Source organism: Simochromis diagramma, unplaced genomic scaffold (assembly GCF_900408965.1).
Source record: "Simochromis diagramma unplaced genomic scaffold, fSimDia1.1 OVJJ01000105.1, whole genome shotgun sequence".
NCBI classification, from domain to species: Eukaryota; Metazoa; Chordata; class Actinopteri; order Cichliformes; family Cichlidae; genus Simochromis; species Simochromis diagramma.
The window spans coordinates 346,073-365,946 of record NW_024386771.1 but is presented as its reverse complement, the minus strand read 5'-3'; the positions used below and the strand labels follow the sequence as shown (position 1 = coordinate 365,946).

At 43.9% G+C, this 19,874-nt stretch overlaps 2 protein-coding genes across 4 annotated transcripts in view; both read right to left on the bottom strand.

The window, feature by feature from the left end:
• The window catches only part of LOC120738197 (ribonuclease inhibitor-like), a 51,847-nt gene extending 45,763 nt beyond the window's left edge, over positions 1 to 6,084 (bottom strand). Inside the window, exon 1 of the mRNA XM_040039360.1 lies at positions 5,956 to 6,084. The gene's annotated coding sequence lies outside the window, so the exon portion shown is untranslated. The remainder of the gene's footprint in view (positions 1 to 5,955) is intronic.
• LOC120738117 (protein NLRC3-like) overlaps positions 1 to 19,874 on the bottom strand; it is a 281,780-nt gene that overhangs the window by 103,293 nt on the left and 158,613 nt on the right. For 2 of the 3 annotated variants that reach the window (XM_040039200.1, XM_040039183.1), the window contains exons 9-10: positions 17,838 to 17,884; positions 17,108 to 17,666 (exon numbers count right to left, since the gene is read on the bottom strand). In XM_040039200.1, coding sequence (XP_039895134.1) covers positions 17,137 to 17,666; positions 17,838 to 17,884 — 577 coding nt within the window. In that variant the 3' untranslated portion in view covers positions 17,108 to 17,136. The remainder of the gene's footprint in view (positions 1 to 17,107; positions 17,667 to 17,837; positions 17,885 to 19,874) is intronic. The other variant, XM_040039192.1, reaches the window with a different exon arrangement.

Below are 19,874 nucleotides of genomic sequence, written 5' to 3'. Positions count from 1 at the left end.
GCATGGACGCGCTTGTTTTTTGTTTTTTAAAAGGTTCCTTCATGTAATGATCTGCTAGAGGGTGTGGGGGGGCCACAGCCCCGTCCTCCAGGGAATGAAGCAGGTATGGAGGAGATCAAAACTCCAGACATCCAGAGGCCCCCAGTAGAGCTGGGCGATATATCGAGTTTTTAAAAAATATCGATATATTTTTATACGAGATATAAGATCTGACAATATCCTTTATATCGATATAGTCTATGTTACGTTATAATTATACTTGTGGAGCCGCAAGTTTGCCTCTCTTTCGTCCACTTTCGTCTTTACGCAACGTTACTCGACCTCGCCTCTCCTTCACTGAACACAACTCCCCCTCCTCCCCCATCGCTTCACCTGCAGGAAGCGACAAGATGGACACGGCAAATCTCCGTTAACGAGTTACTGCGCATCGCTCCGTGCGTGGGGCTGGACGGCGTCAATGTGTTAGCTAGCTAACCACGCTAACGAGCTAACCACGCTAACGAGCTAACCACGCTAACGCCATGCAGCCCAGAGGTGCTGCACGGACTAAAATCCTTTCATTTTCTCAAAAGTTGACAGCGCGCCTTATGTATGAATTCTGGTTGTGCTTGATGGCCGCGAACCGATTTTATGTGGAACACGGCGCTCAGAACTCTGTCAAAAAATGTTTTAGTACGACTTTGGTAAGCTACGGTGCTGCACTGCTTGATGGATTTTCGGAGCATTACGGCTGAGCCTCGCGGAGTGATACGTACTGTGCTTCAACGTAATATTACCCTACGTGTATTAGGACCATAAATGGCACCTGTTAAGAGACGTGGTTGCGAAGCGGATTTAAAAACTCCAGGCTGTCAGTCACACAGTACAAGTTGGGAACAGAGCAGCTGTGAAATCTGTCTTTGTTATTGTGCTCAGCGTCTTTTAGTTTACATTTTGACTGCACAATTGTGAGCTTTTTGTTATGCACAAAAACAACATTGTTTTCTTTTATTTATGGAGCATTATTATTTAATAAATGCTCATAATTTATTTTTGAGTAAATTTTATGTACATCTGCTCTATGTTAATAAAAGTGCCTGTGTGACATCTGGGACACAGCTTTGACTAAGAACTCTCTTCTTGTTCTTACTTTATGGCTTTAAAAAAATATATCGAGATATATATCTTATATCGCCATCCAGCTAAAAAATATCGAGATATGAATTTTGGGTCATATCGCCCAGCCCTAGCCCCCAGAACACAAGAGACCAAGGAAGACCAACAGAGGGGCAGCCGCGCCACTGTCCCAGAAAGAGCTGAGGAGAGTCCCAGATGAGGGCTCACTCAGCAGCCGCGGAGCAGAAGCCAGGGGGAGTTGCAGTGACGCGCCCGTGAGCTCCGCCGGCAGCCAGCCGTGCCTGAGTGACCGAGCCCCAGGCCGAGAGGCCGGGGGCACCCCACCTCCGAAGTGGCCCGAGCGAGCCCCAGGCTCCAGGCCCCGATAAGCAGCCGCCAAGGAGTGAGCCGGTGTGTACCTGGACGCCCATCCCCAGACACAAAGGAACCACCAACGCACCGATGTCTGAGGGAGTCCGCCACTGGCAGGGGAAGTGATGGTAGGGGGAGATAGGCCTCCAAACCTTGGAGGGCCTAAGATGTCCCCAGAGAGGTGGCGCCTGACACCCAACCTGACATATAGACACAGAAATACAGGCACACACATATACAAACATCCATTCCCACCCTCATGCTCTCATATACACTTACTCCACACTCAACCAACGTGGAGACAGACATAAAGAGACGCTGTACACACAATCACACTCCCCAAGCGTACTCTAAGCCCCGGGTCTAGGTACCCTTGCCCCTGGAGGGGGGGAACTGTACCCAGACCCAGGTGGTGTTACCCTTTTCCCTGCGGTGGGGGGAGGCAGACCGCCCCGACTCCGCAGCAGCAGGGAGGCCCCACACTCCAGACCGCAGTCGGACGGCCAACTCCTCCTCCTAGCCCCCCCGCTCCAGCAGGTCGCAGAGAATGGGGGTGAGAGAAGACTCCAAACCTCCCTCCACCCGCTCATTGTAGTGTTGATGCATGTGTGTTCTAAGGTGCATTTAAAACCCAGGAGGGCATGGAGCTACCTGCCAGAGAGCAGCAGGTAAGCGCATGGTCCCTCCTGCTGGCCCTCAATGTCTACGTGTATTTAACATTGAGAGGTGGGCAACGACGCCAGGGGTGGGGTGTACACCCTGATGGTACTTTGGATTCCGTGTATCGTGCCCACCCCAAGATCCTATATGTATGTGTAATGAGAGTGTGAGTAATGTGAATGTCTAAGTTGTGGGATAAAATTGAGGCAGAGGCAGCCAGAAGGGGACGGGGGGGGGGTAGCCTCCTCTGCACCCTGGTGACATACCCCTACTCCAAGGTCCTGCATGTGTGGGTGGTTGTGGTGGAGCGGGAAGAGGGAGGCAGCTGGAGATGGGGAGGGAAGGAAGGGAGGGGCAAGTGACCCCTCCCTGGGGCCAGCTCCCCCGCTGACCCCAGTAGGCACCCCCATACTCCGCGACCCACCAGGGAAAGGGGGCCCAGGCCCATCCAGACCGGGGCCCAGCGCAGCAGTGCCTCCCGGCCCCATAGAGCCCAGGACAGTCCACCCAACCCCACCACAGAGAAAACTGCACCCACCCCACCATCCACTCTTCTTCCAGACTACATGAGACAATAGACGCCCAGGCTGAGATCTTCCTCCACCTCTCCTGTGTCTCCCCCTCCTGCAGAGAGAGCCCCTGAGGAGAGGAAAGCTCCTGCATGATGTGACAATCTTCCCCACCAGTTGAAGAGCCCCCCAGGCTGTGTCCCAATTAAGAGTCTGCACGCTTGAAGTACGCATTCCAAGTGCGGTTACGTCACCGCCACGTGACGACGGCTGTCCCAATTCGAAGTGTACTTCAAATGCATACTCCAAATGCGCCGTCGATCTCCCCAAATACCAAGCGTGGTCCGGTGCACGCTTCGTGTTCCCATATATTTCTCTAAAATTAGAAATATCCTGTCTCAGAGTGACGCTGAAAAACTAGTTCATGCATTTATTACTTCCAGGCTGGACGACTGTAATTCATTATTATCAGGATGTCCAAAGAACTCACTGAAAAGCCTTCAGCTAATCCAAAATGCTGCAGCAAGAGTCCTGACAGGGACTAGAAAGAGAGAGCATATTTCCCCTGTTTTGGCTTCCCATTTAAAAGTAGAATGGGAGGGAGAGCCTTCAGTTTTCAGGCCCCTCTTCTGTGGAAGCAGCTTCCAGTTTGGATTCAGGAGACAGACACTATCTCTACTTTTAAGATTAGGCTTAAAACTTTCCTTTTTGCTAAAGCATATAGTTAGGGCTGGACCAGGTGACCCTGGATCCTCCCTTAGTTATGCTGCAATAGATGTAGGCTGCCGGGGGATTCCCATGATGGATTGAGTTTTTCCTTTCCAGTCACCTTTCTCACTCACTATGCATTAACAGACCTCTCTGCATTGAATCATATCTGTTATTAACCTCTGTCTCTCTTCCACAGCATGTCTTTTATCCTGTCTTCCTTCTCTCACCCCAACCGGTCACAGCAGATGGCCCTGCCCCTCCCTGAGCCTGGTTCTGCCGGAGGTTTCTTCCTGTTAAAAGGGAGTTTTTCCTTCCCACTGTCGCCAAAGTGCTTGCACATAGGGGGTCATATGATTGTTGAGTTTTTCTCTGTATCTATGAAGCGCCTTGAGGCGACTTTTGTTGTGATTTGGCGCTATATAAATAAAATTGAATTGAATTGAATATATCCCACAATTCATAGCGCGGCGGTGGGTGTGGAGAATTGTGCCGCAAAATACGGCAGAAGGGTGCGGCCGAAGTGGTTGTTTTTTTCTTTTTCCAAACTTTATTGAAATCATAACGCGAACAGTCAGTCATTCCAGTTCAGTTTGTACAGTAGACATACAAGGCAAATAAGAGTAACAATATACAGTACAATGAAATAAGAAGGATGAATTAATAAAGGAGAAAAAAAAGAAAAAAGGGGGAATGTGACAGACTTCATAACAACTTTGTACTTTAAAGTTGTGACAGCTCATTCGCTAAACATTTCTGAATGAATTTCAATCAATGATAAACCTTTTATATTGGAAGTTAATTTAAGAGAGTTTACGTAATATTCAATTTCAATCAAAAACAAATTAAATGATGGGGTTGAGTTTTGAAATTTACATTTATGTATGTGGAATTTCCCTAATAAGATGGAGCGGCCGAAGAGTGAACTGTCAAAAGTACTGAATATGACGTCACTTATTTATGTGCGAATGTTTAATAATTAAAGTCAGTCATATATCCATAAACAAAACAAGCTGAATGTCAGTGATATATGTATACGTGTGTGTGTGTATATATGTATACGTGTGTGTGTGTATGTGTGTGTATATATATATATATATATATATATATCTCAATCATAATAATTTGACAATACTATAATATAATAATATTGGCCATATTATATTTACATTGCCACAGTGAGATGACTTTGGTCTCATGAGCAGCATTAACTAATTGTTATTTACTAACTAATCTTAAACAACTGTTCAGCACAGAAATGAAGCCCAACAATCATGTTTACAGTCCCGTGGTCTCAGCCTCAGATACTCAACTAATCAAAGTGATGTCATGACAAAAATGAATGACCAACAAAACATTTTCTCCTCCATTTCTGTCAAACAAAGCTGTATGTAACGTGTCTCGCGGTTAGTATCATGGTTGCTAGGCAACCTGAACAGCGCTGGTTGTTCAGTGATGACGCGACGAATCCTACTTCCGGGTCTAAAGTAGTATACGTTTAATATGGCTTTTGTGTTGTTAACATGTTTAATGTTATGCATTTTCTTCTATTTGATCTCAAAAAGCTCCTAAAACAGTCAGCGATCACTGTTGACCTGCCTCGGCTTTTATTACCACTAATCATTTATTTAAGCTCAGTTTTTAAAACCTTAGGATGTAACTACAGCACAGCCCATGCAGCAGTATATGAATGACTAACCTCTTATTGTGGATGGATTATCTCAGTTGTTCTCCTGGCTGAAGTTTGGTCCTTTTACAGCATCCTGCCATGCGATTACATTTGTTCCTGACCACTGAGAACACTCACGTTGATTTTTATCGAGTGGAAAAAAAGTTATCTTGTTTATATTATGCTAACATAGCTTTGTCGCTAGCGGTCACGTAGCACCGCTAGCGATATACCAGCTAGCCCAACTTCAGTAACCCTACAAACGTCACTGCTGTTTAGTTTTCTGTCTTCATTTATGTTGGAAGTGATAACAGAGCTGTACGTTTTAATTTGTTTCCAAACCCCCGCAGTCAGGACATGCTATATTGTATTTAGATAGAAGCTAGCGAGCTAACTTCCTGCTAACTTCTAACTCCGTTAAATATCATAAATTCCGTTTTCATGGATGCCTGGATGTAAAACTCAATTGTTACACCTGGTAGAGCAGAACGCTGATCATTTTATTAAAGATGAAAGACTTTAGACAGTTTTTCAACTCTCAGTAAAGCCATACCGTCCCATTTCACAAGCCTCTCACTTCCGCACTTATAGTACGCACCGTACGTAGTACGCGTAGTGCGCGTACTTCAAGCGTGCAGTCTCTTAATTGGAACACAGCCTCTGAGTGAACTCAAAGTACAAACTATAAGTACACAAACAAGAACGTAGCTCAGAGTGGCGGACACACTCGGCCTCATTGGTCCAGCTGTGAGTCCGTTACCGTGAACTATGGAGCGGCAGATTTGTGCTGTTTGTGCAGGAACTAAGCTGCACACAGCTGATGTTAGCCAGGAAAACATTACACACTGACTTTGATGGAGAGAACGGAAATGAAACATAAGCTGAACAACCAGTAAAGTTCCTAAAGACAAACTTTTAAAGGAGGAAACAAAGCAAACTTACAGTTTCTTCACACACACCAACAACAAGTTCCACACCTGGACAATAAACACGAAAAAACAGGTGAGCTGCTTCCTGGCAGGAGGCGGGATTCCACCGGAAGCAGAACTGGTGGGAGGGGGGATGCAGATTTTCACAATAAGAGCACTTAGAAAAAATTCAGTTAATCTCAAAATGGCATCAACAACTCTGTGCTATTTCTTTCTCAGAGCAGATTCGGGCATTACTCAAATAATAAAGGCTTTTTTAAAATATTATACTTTTCATTAGTCTCCAGTTTTATGATTATAAGGCTAAAAATCAACATGAATTTGGTTCTAATCAAAGAAGCTCCTTTAATGTCTGTCATAAAAATCCTGACACAGACTTAAAAAGGCGACATTAATGTTAAAATAAATGAATGAAACTTCAGCTGAGAGCTTAACGGAGTCACCATAAGCAGTTCATAGTAGTCACAGCTCTTAATTATTCAGCGTTTCATGAACTAAAGTCATGGTGTGTCAAAGTTTGTGTGAGAAGCTACTTTATGGACAGCTGTAGAACACATCATTATTATTTCTTCATAAATTAAACACACAAGTTTGTCTGTAGATGATTTAAAGTGTGTCATTGTGCAGTTAAAGCTGTTTGTTTGACGCCTTGACCTCCTGTGAAACCGGCTATGAATGAAAAAAAAGTTTCACTTTGGTACAAAATCAACATGTTAACATGAAAACCAGAGAGACTGCAGAACATCTGGAACATCTGCACTTTGACCCAAACTGCTATACTGAGAATATTGTCTACATATTACAGACATGAAGCAAACCTTTATTTTTATTTCTTACATGTTCATGGGTGGATGGACGTGTTGCTTCAATGTCCCACATCTTCTATTTAAATATGAACTGTGAACTACACATAATCATCTGTAAATGGTTTGAGGCACACTGATGCCACCTACAGGGCTGATGGGGAACAGCAGTGATCTGAAATCATGTGAGATGTTAATGAGTGAGAAGTTAGATAAAAACGTACTTAATATAGCTGTAAGTGATAAAAGTTCATCTAAAACAAAAGATAAATCAATTGAGTCTTTGTAGAGTTCATCTGGTGGACACATGAATTATGTGATGAAAGCTTTATTTCACTGAATATTTCGTCAAAGCTCATTTCAACATGTTGAAGCCATGAATGAAAGAGCAGACTGAGAATGGATCACATGGTGTTTAAGGTGTGTCATGAGCAGTGTTCGTCAAGGTACTTGAAAAAAATAGTCAATAACTAACTACTGATTACTTCTCCAAAAAAGTAATCCCGTTACTTTACTGATTACTTATTTTTAAAACTAATTAATTACTTAGTTACTTAGTTACTTTTTAAAAACACAATTTACAACCTGGATAGGTAATAAAGCAATAGATCCTTCAGCCCAATTCTACTTTTTCTGCATAATCCATCATACAAAACGTAATCAAATGGAAAAGTCTCTTTTAAAAACTTGTTTTACTAGTTGTAATCTTTTAACTTCATGCATTTAACTTCATGCTGGCTAAGGGTAAACGTAAATTCAGTGAAATCATAATTCACGTTGGCAGTAATGACACCCGGTTACGCCAATCGGAGGTCACTAAAATCAATATTGAATCGGTGTGCAACTTTGCCAAAACAATGTCGGACTCTGTAGTTTTCTCTGGTCCCCTCCCCAATCAGACCAGGAGTGACATGTTTAGCCGCATGTTCTCCTTAAATTGCTGACTGTCTGAGTGGTGTCCCAGAAACGATGTGGGCTTCATAGATAATTGGCAAACCTTCTGGAGGAAACCTGGTCTTGTTAGGAGAGACGGCATCCATCCCACTTTGGATGGAGCAGCTCTCATTTCTAGAAATATGGACACATTTATTAAACCCCCCAAAATATGACTATCCAGAGTTGGGACCAGGAAGCAGAGTTGCAGTCTTACACGCCTCTCTGCAGCTTCTCTCCTCCTGCTACCCCCCAAAAACCCATCTCCATAGAGACTGTGTCAGCTTCCAAAAAGACAAAAAACAAACTAAAAACCAGCAACAAACAACTTAAACATATAAAAATCACAAAGAAAGAACAATACAGTATCCACATCTGAACCAAAGAGTAAAACAGTGAGATGTGGATTATTAAATATTAGGTCTCTCTCCTCCAAGTCTCTGTTAGTACATGACTTAATAATTGATCAACAAATCGATTTACTCTGCCTTACAGAAACCTGGTTGCAGCAGGATGATTATGTTAGTTTAAATGAATCAACACCCCCGAGTCATTCTAACTACCAGAAATCTCGAAGCACAGGCCGAGGGGGCGGTGTGGCAGCAATTTTTCACACCAGCCTATTAATTAATGAAAGACCAAGACAGACTTTTAATTCATTTCAAAGCCTGATGCTTAACATTGTCCACCCCAGCTGTGAAACTCAGAAACCAGTCTTACTTGTTATCATCTATCGTCCACCTGGGCCTTACACAGAGTTTCTATCTGATTTCTCAGACTTTATATCTAATTTAGTTCTGAGCTCAGATAAAATAATTATTGTGGGTGATTTTAACATCCATGTAGATGCTAAAAATGACAGCCTCAACATGGCATTTAATCTGTTATTAGACTCAATTGGCTTCTCTCAAAATGTAAAAGAACCCACCCACCACTTTAATCACACTCTAGATCTTGTGTTAACATATGGCATCGAACCAGAACATTTAACAGTGTTTCCTGAAAACCCTCTCCTGTCTGATCATTTCCTGATAACATTTACATTTACAATAATTGATTACACAGCGGTGGAGAGTAGACTTTATCAAAGTAGATGTCTTTCTGAAAGTGCTGTAACTAAGTTTAAGAATATAATCCACCCACTGTTATCATCTCCAATGCCCTGTACCAACACAGAGCAGAGCAGCTATCTGAACGCTACCCCAACAGAGGTCGATTATCTTGTTAAGAATTTCACCTCCTCACTACATACGACTCTGGATACTGTAGCTCCAGTGAAAACTAAGGTCTCAAATCAGAAGTACCTGACTCCGTGGTATAATTCTCAAACACGTAGCCTAAAGCAGATAACTCGTAAGCTGGAGAGGAAATGGTTTGTCACAAATTTAGAGGATCATCATTTAGCCTGGAGAAATAGTTTGCTGCTTTATAAGAAAGCCCTCCGCAAAGCCAGAACATCTTACTATTCATCACTGATTGAAGAAAATAAGAACAACCCCAGGTTTCTCTTCAGCACTGTAGCCAGGCTGACAAAAAGTCACAGCTCTTTTGAGCCAACCATCCCTTTAACGTTAACTAGTAATGACTTCATGAACTTCTTCACAAATAAAATTTTTATCATTAGAGAAAAAATTACCAATAATCATCCCACAGATGTAATATTATCTACAGCTACTCTTAGTACCATTGATGTTAAGTTAGACTCTTTTGCTCTAATTGATCTTTCTGAGTTAACTTCAATAATTACTTCCTCCAAACATCAACCTGTCTTTTAGACCCCATTCCTACAAAACTGCTCAAAGAAGTCCTGCCATTAATTAATGCTTCAATCTTAAATATGATCAACCTATCTCTAATAATTGGCTATGTACCACAGGCCTTCAAGCTAGCTGTAGTTAAACCTTTACTCAAAAAGCCATCTCTAGACCCAGCAGTCTTAGCTAATTATAGGCCAATCTCCAACCTTCCTTTCATATCAAAAATCCTTGAAAGAGTAGTTGTCAAACAGCTAAAAGATCACCTGCAGAGGAATGGTTTATTTGAAGAGTTTCAGTCAGGTTTCAGAGCTCATCACAGCACAGAAACAGCTTTAGTGAAGGTTACAAATGATCGTCTTATGGCCTCTGACAGTGGACTCATCTCTGTGCTTGTCCTGCTAGACCTCAGTGCTGCGTTCGATACTGTTTGACCATAATATCCTATTAGAGCGATTAGAACATGCTGTAGGTATTACAGGTACTGTGCTGCAGTGGTTTGTATCATATCTATCTAATAGACTCCAATGTGTACATGTAAATGGAGAGTCCTCTTCACACACTGAGGTTAATTATGGAGTTCCACAGGGTTCAGTGCTAGGACCAATTCTGTTTACATTATACATGCTTCCCTTAGGCAGCATCATTAGAAGACATAGCATACATTTTCACTGGTATGAAGATGACACCGAGCTCTATCTATCCATGAAGCCAGATAACACACACCAATTAGTTAAACTGCAGGAATGTCTTAAAGACATAAAGACCTGGATGGCCGCTAACTTTCTGCTTCTTAGTTCAGATAAAACTGAGGTTATTGTACTCGGCCCTGAAAATCTTAGAAATATGGTATCTAACCAGACTTTTACTCTGGATGGCATTACCTTGGCCTCCAGTAACGCTGTGAGGAACCTTGGAGTCATTTTTGACCAGGACATGTCCTTCAACCCACATATAAAACAAATATGTAAGAATGCTTTCTTCCATTTGCGCAACATCTCTAAAATTAGAAATATCCTGAGAGATTTATGAGATGACAACGACTCAGGTCAAGAAATGTCATTACTTCCAGGCTCGACTACTGTAATTCATTATTATACTGTAATTCGTTATTATCGGGATGTCCTAAAAACTCCCTGAAAAGCCTTCAGCTAATCGAAAATGCTGCAGCAAGAGTACTGACAGGGACTAGAAAGAGAGAGCATATTTCTCCTGTTTTGGCTTCCCTTCATTGGCTTCCTGTTAAATCCAGAATTGAATTCAAAATCCTGCTCCTCACATACAAGGTCTCAAATAATCAGGCCCCATCATAGCTGGACTGGCCATCGGGCATACCGGGCATTTGCCCGGTGGGCCGCTGGCAATTTTTTGTTTTTATGGGCCGATGGATTTTTTTTTTTTTAGGAAGGGTATATATAATGAAAGGTGTTGGATTGGCCAAGTGGTCATGATCGACTCTGGGCTGGACCAATTACAGCCGAGGAGGCCGGATGCACCCTCCCCCTTGTTTAGCAATCACGTGATTTTTGCGCATTGCATGCCGGGAACTAGTGGCAAAACAATCCAAGTACCGCATCAAATGCAAGCATTTGCAGCACCGCAAAACGTTCATTCTCCGGTTCCAATACCTTCTTGTTTTTTCTTTGCCGCACAAAAAAGGAATGTACAAAACAAAAGGAGAACAATGCCGGTCCATACAAAGACAGACTCGACGAAAAGACAAAGAAAAGATACGAGGAAAAAATCAAAGGAGTGAAAGGGTCAGACCACACAGAGTGGACAAAAGACGTCAGCGTGCTGCCCAACTTTCACCACGCTCAGATTTATAATTATACGGTTCTTGGAGTGAGTGCATACACTCATGAAGTTTAGTAACTTCAGCTCACTGCAACAAGCCCAGGTACAGTTTACCGACGGATGGGTACAGGACCTTGAAATGCACCGTGTAGAATGAAAGACCATCATACGAACAAAGGTAAGTTTACCAGTCTCACAAATCGTCGTCATAAATACACATTCGTTAACCGTTTATTAATATAACCTTTGAGCTCAACGGTAATTAATTAGTAGTGGAAATAATTTCTGGTGGCATTACAGAAATGTAGCAATGACAATAATATTGTATGTTGTAATCGCACTGGGCAATTAGTGATACAAAACAACTGTTTTCTCCTGTGAATAAAAGTATATGTTTTTGTCAATGTACCATGGTAATAACAGAAGCGAAACGTAATATTGTGTCAGGACAATTCACTATTTATGCACAATAAATAAAGGAGCATAGCGCGACAACTTCTGTTCAGCGCCAGACTTGCTTGTAACCTGTCACCAATTACGTTTTAAAAAAATGACATATTAACTACTACAAAACTCTGACCTTTGTGGGAATGCTTGGAGCAGACTAACTTGTGAGCTGGAGTGTTCTGAGACGTTATATTTGGTATATCCAGACCATCCGTCGGCTCTTACTTCAGAAACATGACTTAAAAAATGTCTCTTCAACGACGTAATCCGATAAAAAAAACAATCTCTCTACCCGTCGGCTTCCCGTGGCTGTCATGCGACCAGCTATTGAAGTTAATAATACAACAGCTTCTTGCCATTTTTTGGGTTTCTTTTTATCGCTGTGTAACTGAGTTCAATTGAAAGCCTGCGTGCGCTAGTACCTCTTGCCACAAGTTCCCAGAATCCTTTGCAGTTTTACCCCTGAATGACGTCACATTTTCAATCTTTATCCTGGTGGGCCGGTCTTTAGTCAAAATGCCTGGGCCGATTTTTTTTTCCCAGTCCAGCCTTGGGCCCCATCTTATCTTAATGACCTTGTAGTACCATATCACCCTATTAGAGCACTTTGCTCTCGCTCTGCAGGCCTACTTGTTGTTCCTAGAGTATTTAAAAGTAGAATGGGAGGCAGAGCCTTCAGTTTTCAGGCCCCTCTTCTGTGGAACCAGCTTCCAGTTTGGATTCAGGAGACAGACACTATCTCTACTTTCAAGATTAGGCTTAAAACTTTCCTTGTTGCTAAAGCATATAGTTAGGGCTGGACCAGGTGACCCTGAATCCTCCCTTAGTTATGCTGCAATAGACGTAGGCTGCCGGGGATTCCCATGATGCATTGAGTTTTTCCTTTCCAGTCACCTTTCTCACTCACTATGTATTAACAGACCTCTCTGCATTGAATCATATCTGTTATTAACCTCTGTCTCTCTTCCACAGCATGTCTTTTATCCTGTCTTCCTTCTCTCACCCCAACCGGTCGCAGCAGATGGCCCCGCCCCTCCCTGAACCTGGTTCTGCTGGAGGTTTCTTCCTGTTAAAAGGGAGTTTTTAACAGTCGGGGCGGTCTGCCTCTCCCCACCGCAGGGAAAAGGGTAACACCACCTGGGTCTGGGTGCAGTTCCCCCCTCCAGGGGCAAGGGTACCTAGACCCGGTTCGTAGAGTACGCTTGGGGAGTGTGATCGTGTATACAGCGTCTTTTTATGTCTGTCTCCACGTCGGTTGAGTGTGGAGTAAGTGCATATGAGAGCATGAGGGTGGGAATGGATGTTTGTGTCTGTGTGTGCCTGTATGTCTGTGTCTATATGTCAGGTTGGGTATCAGACGCCACCTCTCTGGGGACATCTCAGGCCCTCCAAGGTTTGGAGGCCTATCTCCACCCACCACCACTTCCCCTGCCGGTCGCGAACTCCCTCAGGTGTCGGTGCGTTGGTGGTTCTTTGTGTCTGGGGGTGGGCGTCCGGGTACACACCGGCTCACCCTTTGGCGGCCGCTTATTGGGGCTCGCTTGGGCCACTTCGGAGGTGGGGTGCCCCCGGCCTCTCGGCCTGGGGCTCGGTCACTCAGGCACAGCTGGCTGCCGACGGATGGTCTGGATATACCAAATATAACGTCTCAGAACACTCCAGCTCACAAGTTAGACATCGGAGCTCCCTGAGCCTGGTTCTGCCGGAGGTTTCATCCTGTTAAAAGGGAGTTTTTCCTTCCCACTGTCGCCAAAGTGCTTGCTCATAGGGGGTCATATGATTGTTGGGTTTTTCTCTGTATCTATGAAGCGCCTTGAGGCGACTTTTGTTGTGATTTGGCGCTATATAAATAAAATTGAATTGAATTGAATTGAATTAGTTTCTGGTTTCCTTATCTGGCAAAGGATCTTCACTCCCGGGTAGGGATGGGTATTGTTTGGGTTTTATCCGATACCGGTGCCAAACCGGTACTTTTGAAACGGTGCTGGTGCTTAAATGGTGCTCAAACCGGTGCTTAAAGAATGGAGAACACAAAATTGGTCCAAAAACCTCCCATGTTCAGCTGTTTTTTTGTAAAAAGATAACAATGTTAGCCTTTTCTGCAGCTATGGGGCATATATGGGATCACTCTTGGCTGGAAGCAGTGCTTAAACATTGGAAAAAAACACAAACTTTGTCCAAAAACCTCTCATGTTCAGCTGTTTTCCACTTTTTCTTTGGTCATTTTAGCCTTTTTGGCCAGGGTGAAGGGAGTATCTGCCATCAAACAAGAAGACAGCTGCATGTAGCTATGATGATGTTTGCTAGTTCACCTTACATGCATTAATGTAATAACGTGGTTAGCCTACTCAACGTAAATTACACACGAACAACATTAAGCTACTCACGCAGAGAAGAACAGCTGCTACTGCCATCATCATCCTCATCATTTCTGCTACACTGGCAGGGCTAGGGGCCAGGACTCTCCTCTTCGGGTTTTTGGGGGATGTTGCTCCGGGTCCGATAACAGGCAACCCACCCGCAGTAGATGTGCTCGGTGTGAGGTCTCGCAGCAAGCTATCAAATACGGCGCATTTCTCGGCTTTAAAAAACCCCCCAAAAAAGACGCTATGCGTCGCCAGGTGTTTCATCGGATTTGAGGTGTTACCTCCTTTGACAGTATCACAGTATCAGCTTAAAGCACTTGTTGCTGCTGAGTTTGCATCTTTTGCTGTGAAGTACAGCCAGACTTTTGACCACTTCGCCTTGGGCATTTTTAATCTGTAGCTCTACGTACCTGGTTCAAGGTTCAGGTTCAAGGTTCTTTATTTGTCACATGCATAGTTATACAAGTATAACACACAGTGAAATGTAGCCTGACACGCTCCTCGACATGTGCAAAAATTTGGGGGGTGTAGAGGGAGAACATTATATATATATATATAGTATATACACTGGGTGAATGTGCAGTAGTAGCAGCAAGCAGGTGAATTCTGTACATTAACATGAATAGACATCTGACTATTTTACAGGATAGACAATATAAACATATTTAAAATTAAAGGAATTTGGAATGTACATTGTGCCTTGGTTTAGAGTGTCTGGAAGAGAGTCCTGTCTCAGTCAATTATAGATGATGTGAGAGGGCGGGTGTGTGTGTTTAGGGCCCGGATGGCTTGGGGATAGAAGCTCCTCTTGAGTCTCTCTGTCCTTGCCCGGAAGATGCGGAACCTTCTACCAGATTGCAGAAGTTGGAACCTGGACCCGCCTACTATCCTCGGAAACGTGAAATGATTGGCTAGAATCTAAAGTGTATCACAGCTCAGGAAAAAAAAAAGCACCGAAATAAAGCACCGAAATGTGCGCTGCTTTTCCGTCTGGTTACTACCTGTTTATGTCAGAACCGGTGCCATCATGGCACCGGACACCGGTACCCATCCCTACTCCCGGGCATTTAGGGGCTCACCGATGCTTGTGTATGGTGAGCCATTAAAGAGGTTAAGCCACATACGGGTGTGGGGAGATTACCTTTGGATAACTAAGAAATGTGGTTAAACAGTTGTAAGCATGTATTGTGTGGCAAGAAGTCACATATACAGAGACACACACACCCACACACACAGTGCTTTAACCTTTTATGACTATATGGGTTTTACAGTGGGTGGTGCTTGTGTAAACTGTAACTGCATTCAAAAGAAGGACTGTGAACGGAGGCCAGGGTCGGAGTTGGCTGAAAACAGGTGGAGGGTTTAGCTCCAAGAGCCTGGTTCCGATTGGCTTCCCTTGCGCCACAAGTTAAAAACTGGTTGAGCTGTTTGTCTTGCTTTGTTGACAGGTGAAAAATCTCTGAACCAGCGTGGCCTGTGTTACGAGTTCAAAATTGGGGATGGAGACAAGAGGAAAAACCACAATAACAACACTGGTCCGGCCGGGTTAAGTCAAACGATGATTTTAATGATCACACGCGTGGGAGATGGACACTGTACGCAGACAGCCTCAGATCTCAAAATGGTGGAGCATTGATCAAAATCTTATAGCCTCTGGTGCCCCCACCTTATCATAAAAGCCTAAACATTCACATGCTTTCTCTCACACGGCGCCTAAGCTGCGACCTTGGCTCCCTGTTTATCTGCTCCTGCTGAGATGGGGCAGAAAACTCCAGCATGCTCTGTTCTCTTCTAATCAGACAAATAAGGCGATGACTTTCTGCAAACAGTATTTCTTATAACATCATAAACCAATATCATTCATCCACAATAAATCAGCAGTCTAATGTAACGCAAATCAGTTTAACTAATGCAATAGTTATCAGCTTCTTCTAATTCAGGAGAATAATGCCAACTAAGACTACATAATAATTCACAATCTTTAATTAGGGGTCTAACATGGCATAAAATAATATTATAATTTAACACCTGCAAGCGCAGACCCAACATCTACTGTGATGGAGTCTACTCCCCGCTGCTGTGTCAATTATTGTAAATTGAAATGTTATCAGGAAATGATCAGACAAGAGAGGGTTTTCAGGAAACACTCCCAAGTGTTCAGTTTTAAATGGTAATGTAGCCTTTAATATTTATTAGATAAGCCACATGCATTATGATTCCTCAGTACAATCCAATATTTTCAGCTGGCTGAAACATTTTCAAATAATGAGCTTCCAATGATGAGTGAAACAGTAAGAGCACGTGGAGAGTGTTAAATATCAACACTTCAACACTTTTTGATTCCTCATAGGCATCCGATGGAAGACAAAACACTACTCAGTAGACCATTTCACATTTTATTCTCTTACACAATTACTTCTAGAAGGAAGATGCATCCTCCATGACACATTGCCAGGGATCTCAAAAGGGTGGTGTGCCCCTAACGGTTATATTACCAGCTCTCTCATTCTAGCCTAAACAACAGTGTTTCACTAACTTTCCACTAGAAGATGGTCCCCTGTTATCTGCTTTTCCCAGGCAAGCGTGGGCAAGAGTCTACAGCATTCTAACCCCCAAGGACACGTAGTCTAATGCCTTTATTTTCCAGGGCCGTGTCTACTTGATACTACACTATACAGTTATATGGCATTTTAGTTAATTCAAATCATGGAATTGCGGCACTTCAAATAATTCCATCCCAACAAGAGTTTGGAAAAATCCCATTAAGAAAGAGAAATCAAACATTTGGATTCATTTTAATGAGCTCAGACTTGTTGAAAATGCAGAGGAGCTGGTTGTGAACTGAGCTTCAGAGAAACACAACATACTGATACTCACTGTGAAGCTTTGAGTGGAAAAATCAGAAAAAACAGCATGTGGAGCCTGGAATAATGGGAGCTTCCATCTTTAAAGGACTGAAGAGGAAGAAGTTTACAAGAACAGTTTAAAACATCAACTGATTGAATCCATGAATCTGAAAACGTGTTTCTGAGTGAAAGAGAGACATGTACAGTCAGAGTGTTTATCTAACAGGAGGACACTCTTTACATTCAATTCAGCACAGACTCACTGAGGCACCAGGAAACCAGAGGTTAAATCCAGGATAAAGAGTTTCAGTGAATGTGGTTTTCAGGGTGTGCAGATGGATCAGAGTGTCAGAGGAGACTCTGTAGAAGGACAGAGTGCCAGCAGGACAGTCCACATACACTGCTACTCTGTTAGAGACAGAGGAAGAAGAGTTGATGGATATTCCTTTGTTGTTGTGCCTGACAGAATCAGGACCATCATTAGTGCAGTACAGACACCAGGACTGATCATTCCATCCAAAGATACACGCTTTACTGTTTCCTTTCCTTCTGACTCTTCTGTAAGTGACTGATATGAGAACCGTTCCTTTCCACTCGACCTCCCAGTAACAGCGACCAGTCAGACCATTTCTACACAGCAGCTGAGTAAGTCGATCAAATCTGTCTGGATGATCAGGATATGATTGAACCTCCTCCACATATGTCATCTTCCTGTTGTTGTCAGACAGTTGGAGCTTTGTGTGAACTGTGTCTGTGTCGATTGTGAGTTGGCAGGAATCTGATGAGAGAACAAACACAATCCAGCTGCAGTTATTGATCCATCATCTGTTCACTGATTGACACTTTGATGATGACTCCTGACAGTGATGTGAATGAGTGATGTGACAGTTTGAAGATGGTTGAATGTGTGCTGCTTTGTTTTCATGAATCACATTAAAAACACACTTACACTTCCTCAGACCTGGTCTCAACCATTGGACTCCAGCAGGCTCCACTCTGAAAGGAGGGGGGGGGGGGGGGGTCAGACCAGCACAGTCTCTTTCAGCATGCACACATGGACATTACATCGCTCTCATACACGTACTGTTAGACATTGATAAAGGAATAGTCCAACATTTTCACAAATTAACTTCAATCATACATGGATCTGTATGATTTGGACTGATCCTGGATCTGTTAGTCCTTTGAAGGACTTGCCAAACTCTTCCGTGGTCATCATAATCCTTTGTCTCACTTTACTGATTACCTTCAGAAAGTTACTCCTTCAGTCAGCAAGGAACAATCTACATTACGTATGACCACCACTTTTTAGATAAATGTGGGACTTACTGGTCCTTCCGGGAAACTTTTGCAGAGCTCTGTGAGAGAGGTTCCTTTAAAATCAACTGATTCATATTTTCGTAGATCACATTACAGAGTTATCTTATAATATCAGTTTCTCTTTTTTTTTTTTTTGCCTGTCCCGTTTGGCTCTTTTGCCATCAGAATTATTGTCTAAAGGCAAAGAAAGATGCCCAACGGATTTACTTTACCAAATTGACCATCCCAGCCTTGCCGTAATGGTCTATTTGATTCACCTTTTATTGTTTATTTTATTTTCACTTGCTGTATACGGGACAGACTTGACTGGAGAAAGAAGGAGAGAAAGAAAGAGGGAAAGAGAAACAGCTGAGGAGAGGGACGGGGGAGAAGGGCAAAAAACAAAAACCAACAGAATGGGCAGGAAAATTTTTTTTTTTAAAAATAAAAAAAAATAAAAAGGAAAAAAAAAATGCATATATCGATCACCTGGATCACCTGTTGAGAAAGAAAAAAGAAAACAAGCAGAAGAGAACAAGAGTAATAGAATAAACAACATCACAATGATATATGGGAATATGACAGTAAATACTAAATATTAAACATTATTGTGCAGCACATAAGATCAACAGAACACAGTGTGCTTTGAGGTAGGAGCCAAAAGGGGTGTAGTTTGTGGGTGTGATCACCCGTGTGTACACCTGTGAGCATGGACGCGCTTGTCTTTTTTAAAAGGTTCCTTCATGTAATGATCTGCTAGAGGGTGTGTGGGGGCCACAGCCCCGCCCTCCAGGGCATGAAGCAGGTATGGAGGAGATCAAAACTCCAGACATCCAGAGGCCCCCAGAACACAAGAGACCAAGGAAGACCAACAGAGGGGCAGCCGCGCCACTGTCCCAGAAAGAGCTGAGGAGAGTCCCAGATGAGGGCTCACTCAGCAGCCGCGGAGCAGAAGCCAGGGGGAGTTGCAGTGACGCGCCCGTGAGCTCCGCCGGCAGCCAGCTGTGCCTGAGTGACCGAGCCCCAGGCCGAGAGGCCGGAGGCACCCCACCTCTGAAGTGGCCCGAGCGAGCCCCAGGCTCCAGGCCCCGATAAGCGGCCGCCAAGGAGTGAGCCGGCGTGTACCTGGACGCCCATCCCCAGACACAAAGAACCACCAACGCACCGATGTCTGAGGGAGTCCGCCACTGGCAGGGGAAGTGGTGGTGGGTGGAGATAGGCCTCCAAACCTTGGAGGGCCTGAGATGTCCCCAGAGAGGTGGCGTCTGATACCCAACCTGACATATAGACACAGACATACAGGCACACACAGATACAAACATCCATTCCCACCCTCATGCTCTCATATGCACTTACTCCACACTCAACCAACGTGGAGACAGACATAAAGAGACGCTGTACACACGATCACACTCCCCAAGCGTACTCTACAAACCGGGTCTAGGTACCCTTGCCCCTGGAGGGGGGAACTGCACCCAGACCCAGGTGGTGTTACCCTTTTCCCTGCGGTGGGGAGAGGCAGACCGCCCCGACTCCGCAGCAGCAGGGAGGCCCCACACTCCAGACCGCAGTCGGACGGCCAACTCCTCCTCCTAGCCCCCTCGCTCCAGCAGGTCGCAGAGAATGGGGGTGAGAGAAGACTCCAAACCTCCCTCCACCCGCTCATTGTAGTGTTGATGCATGTGTG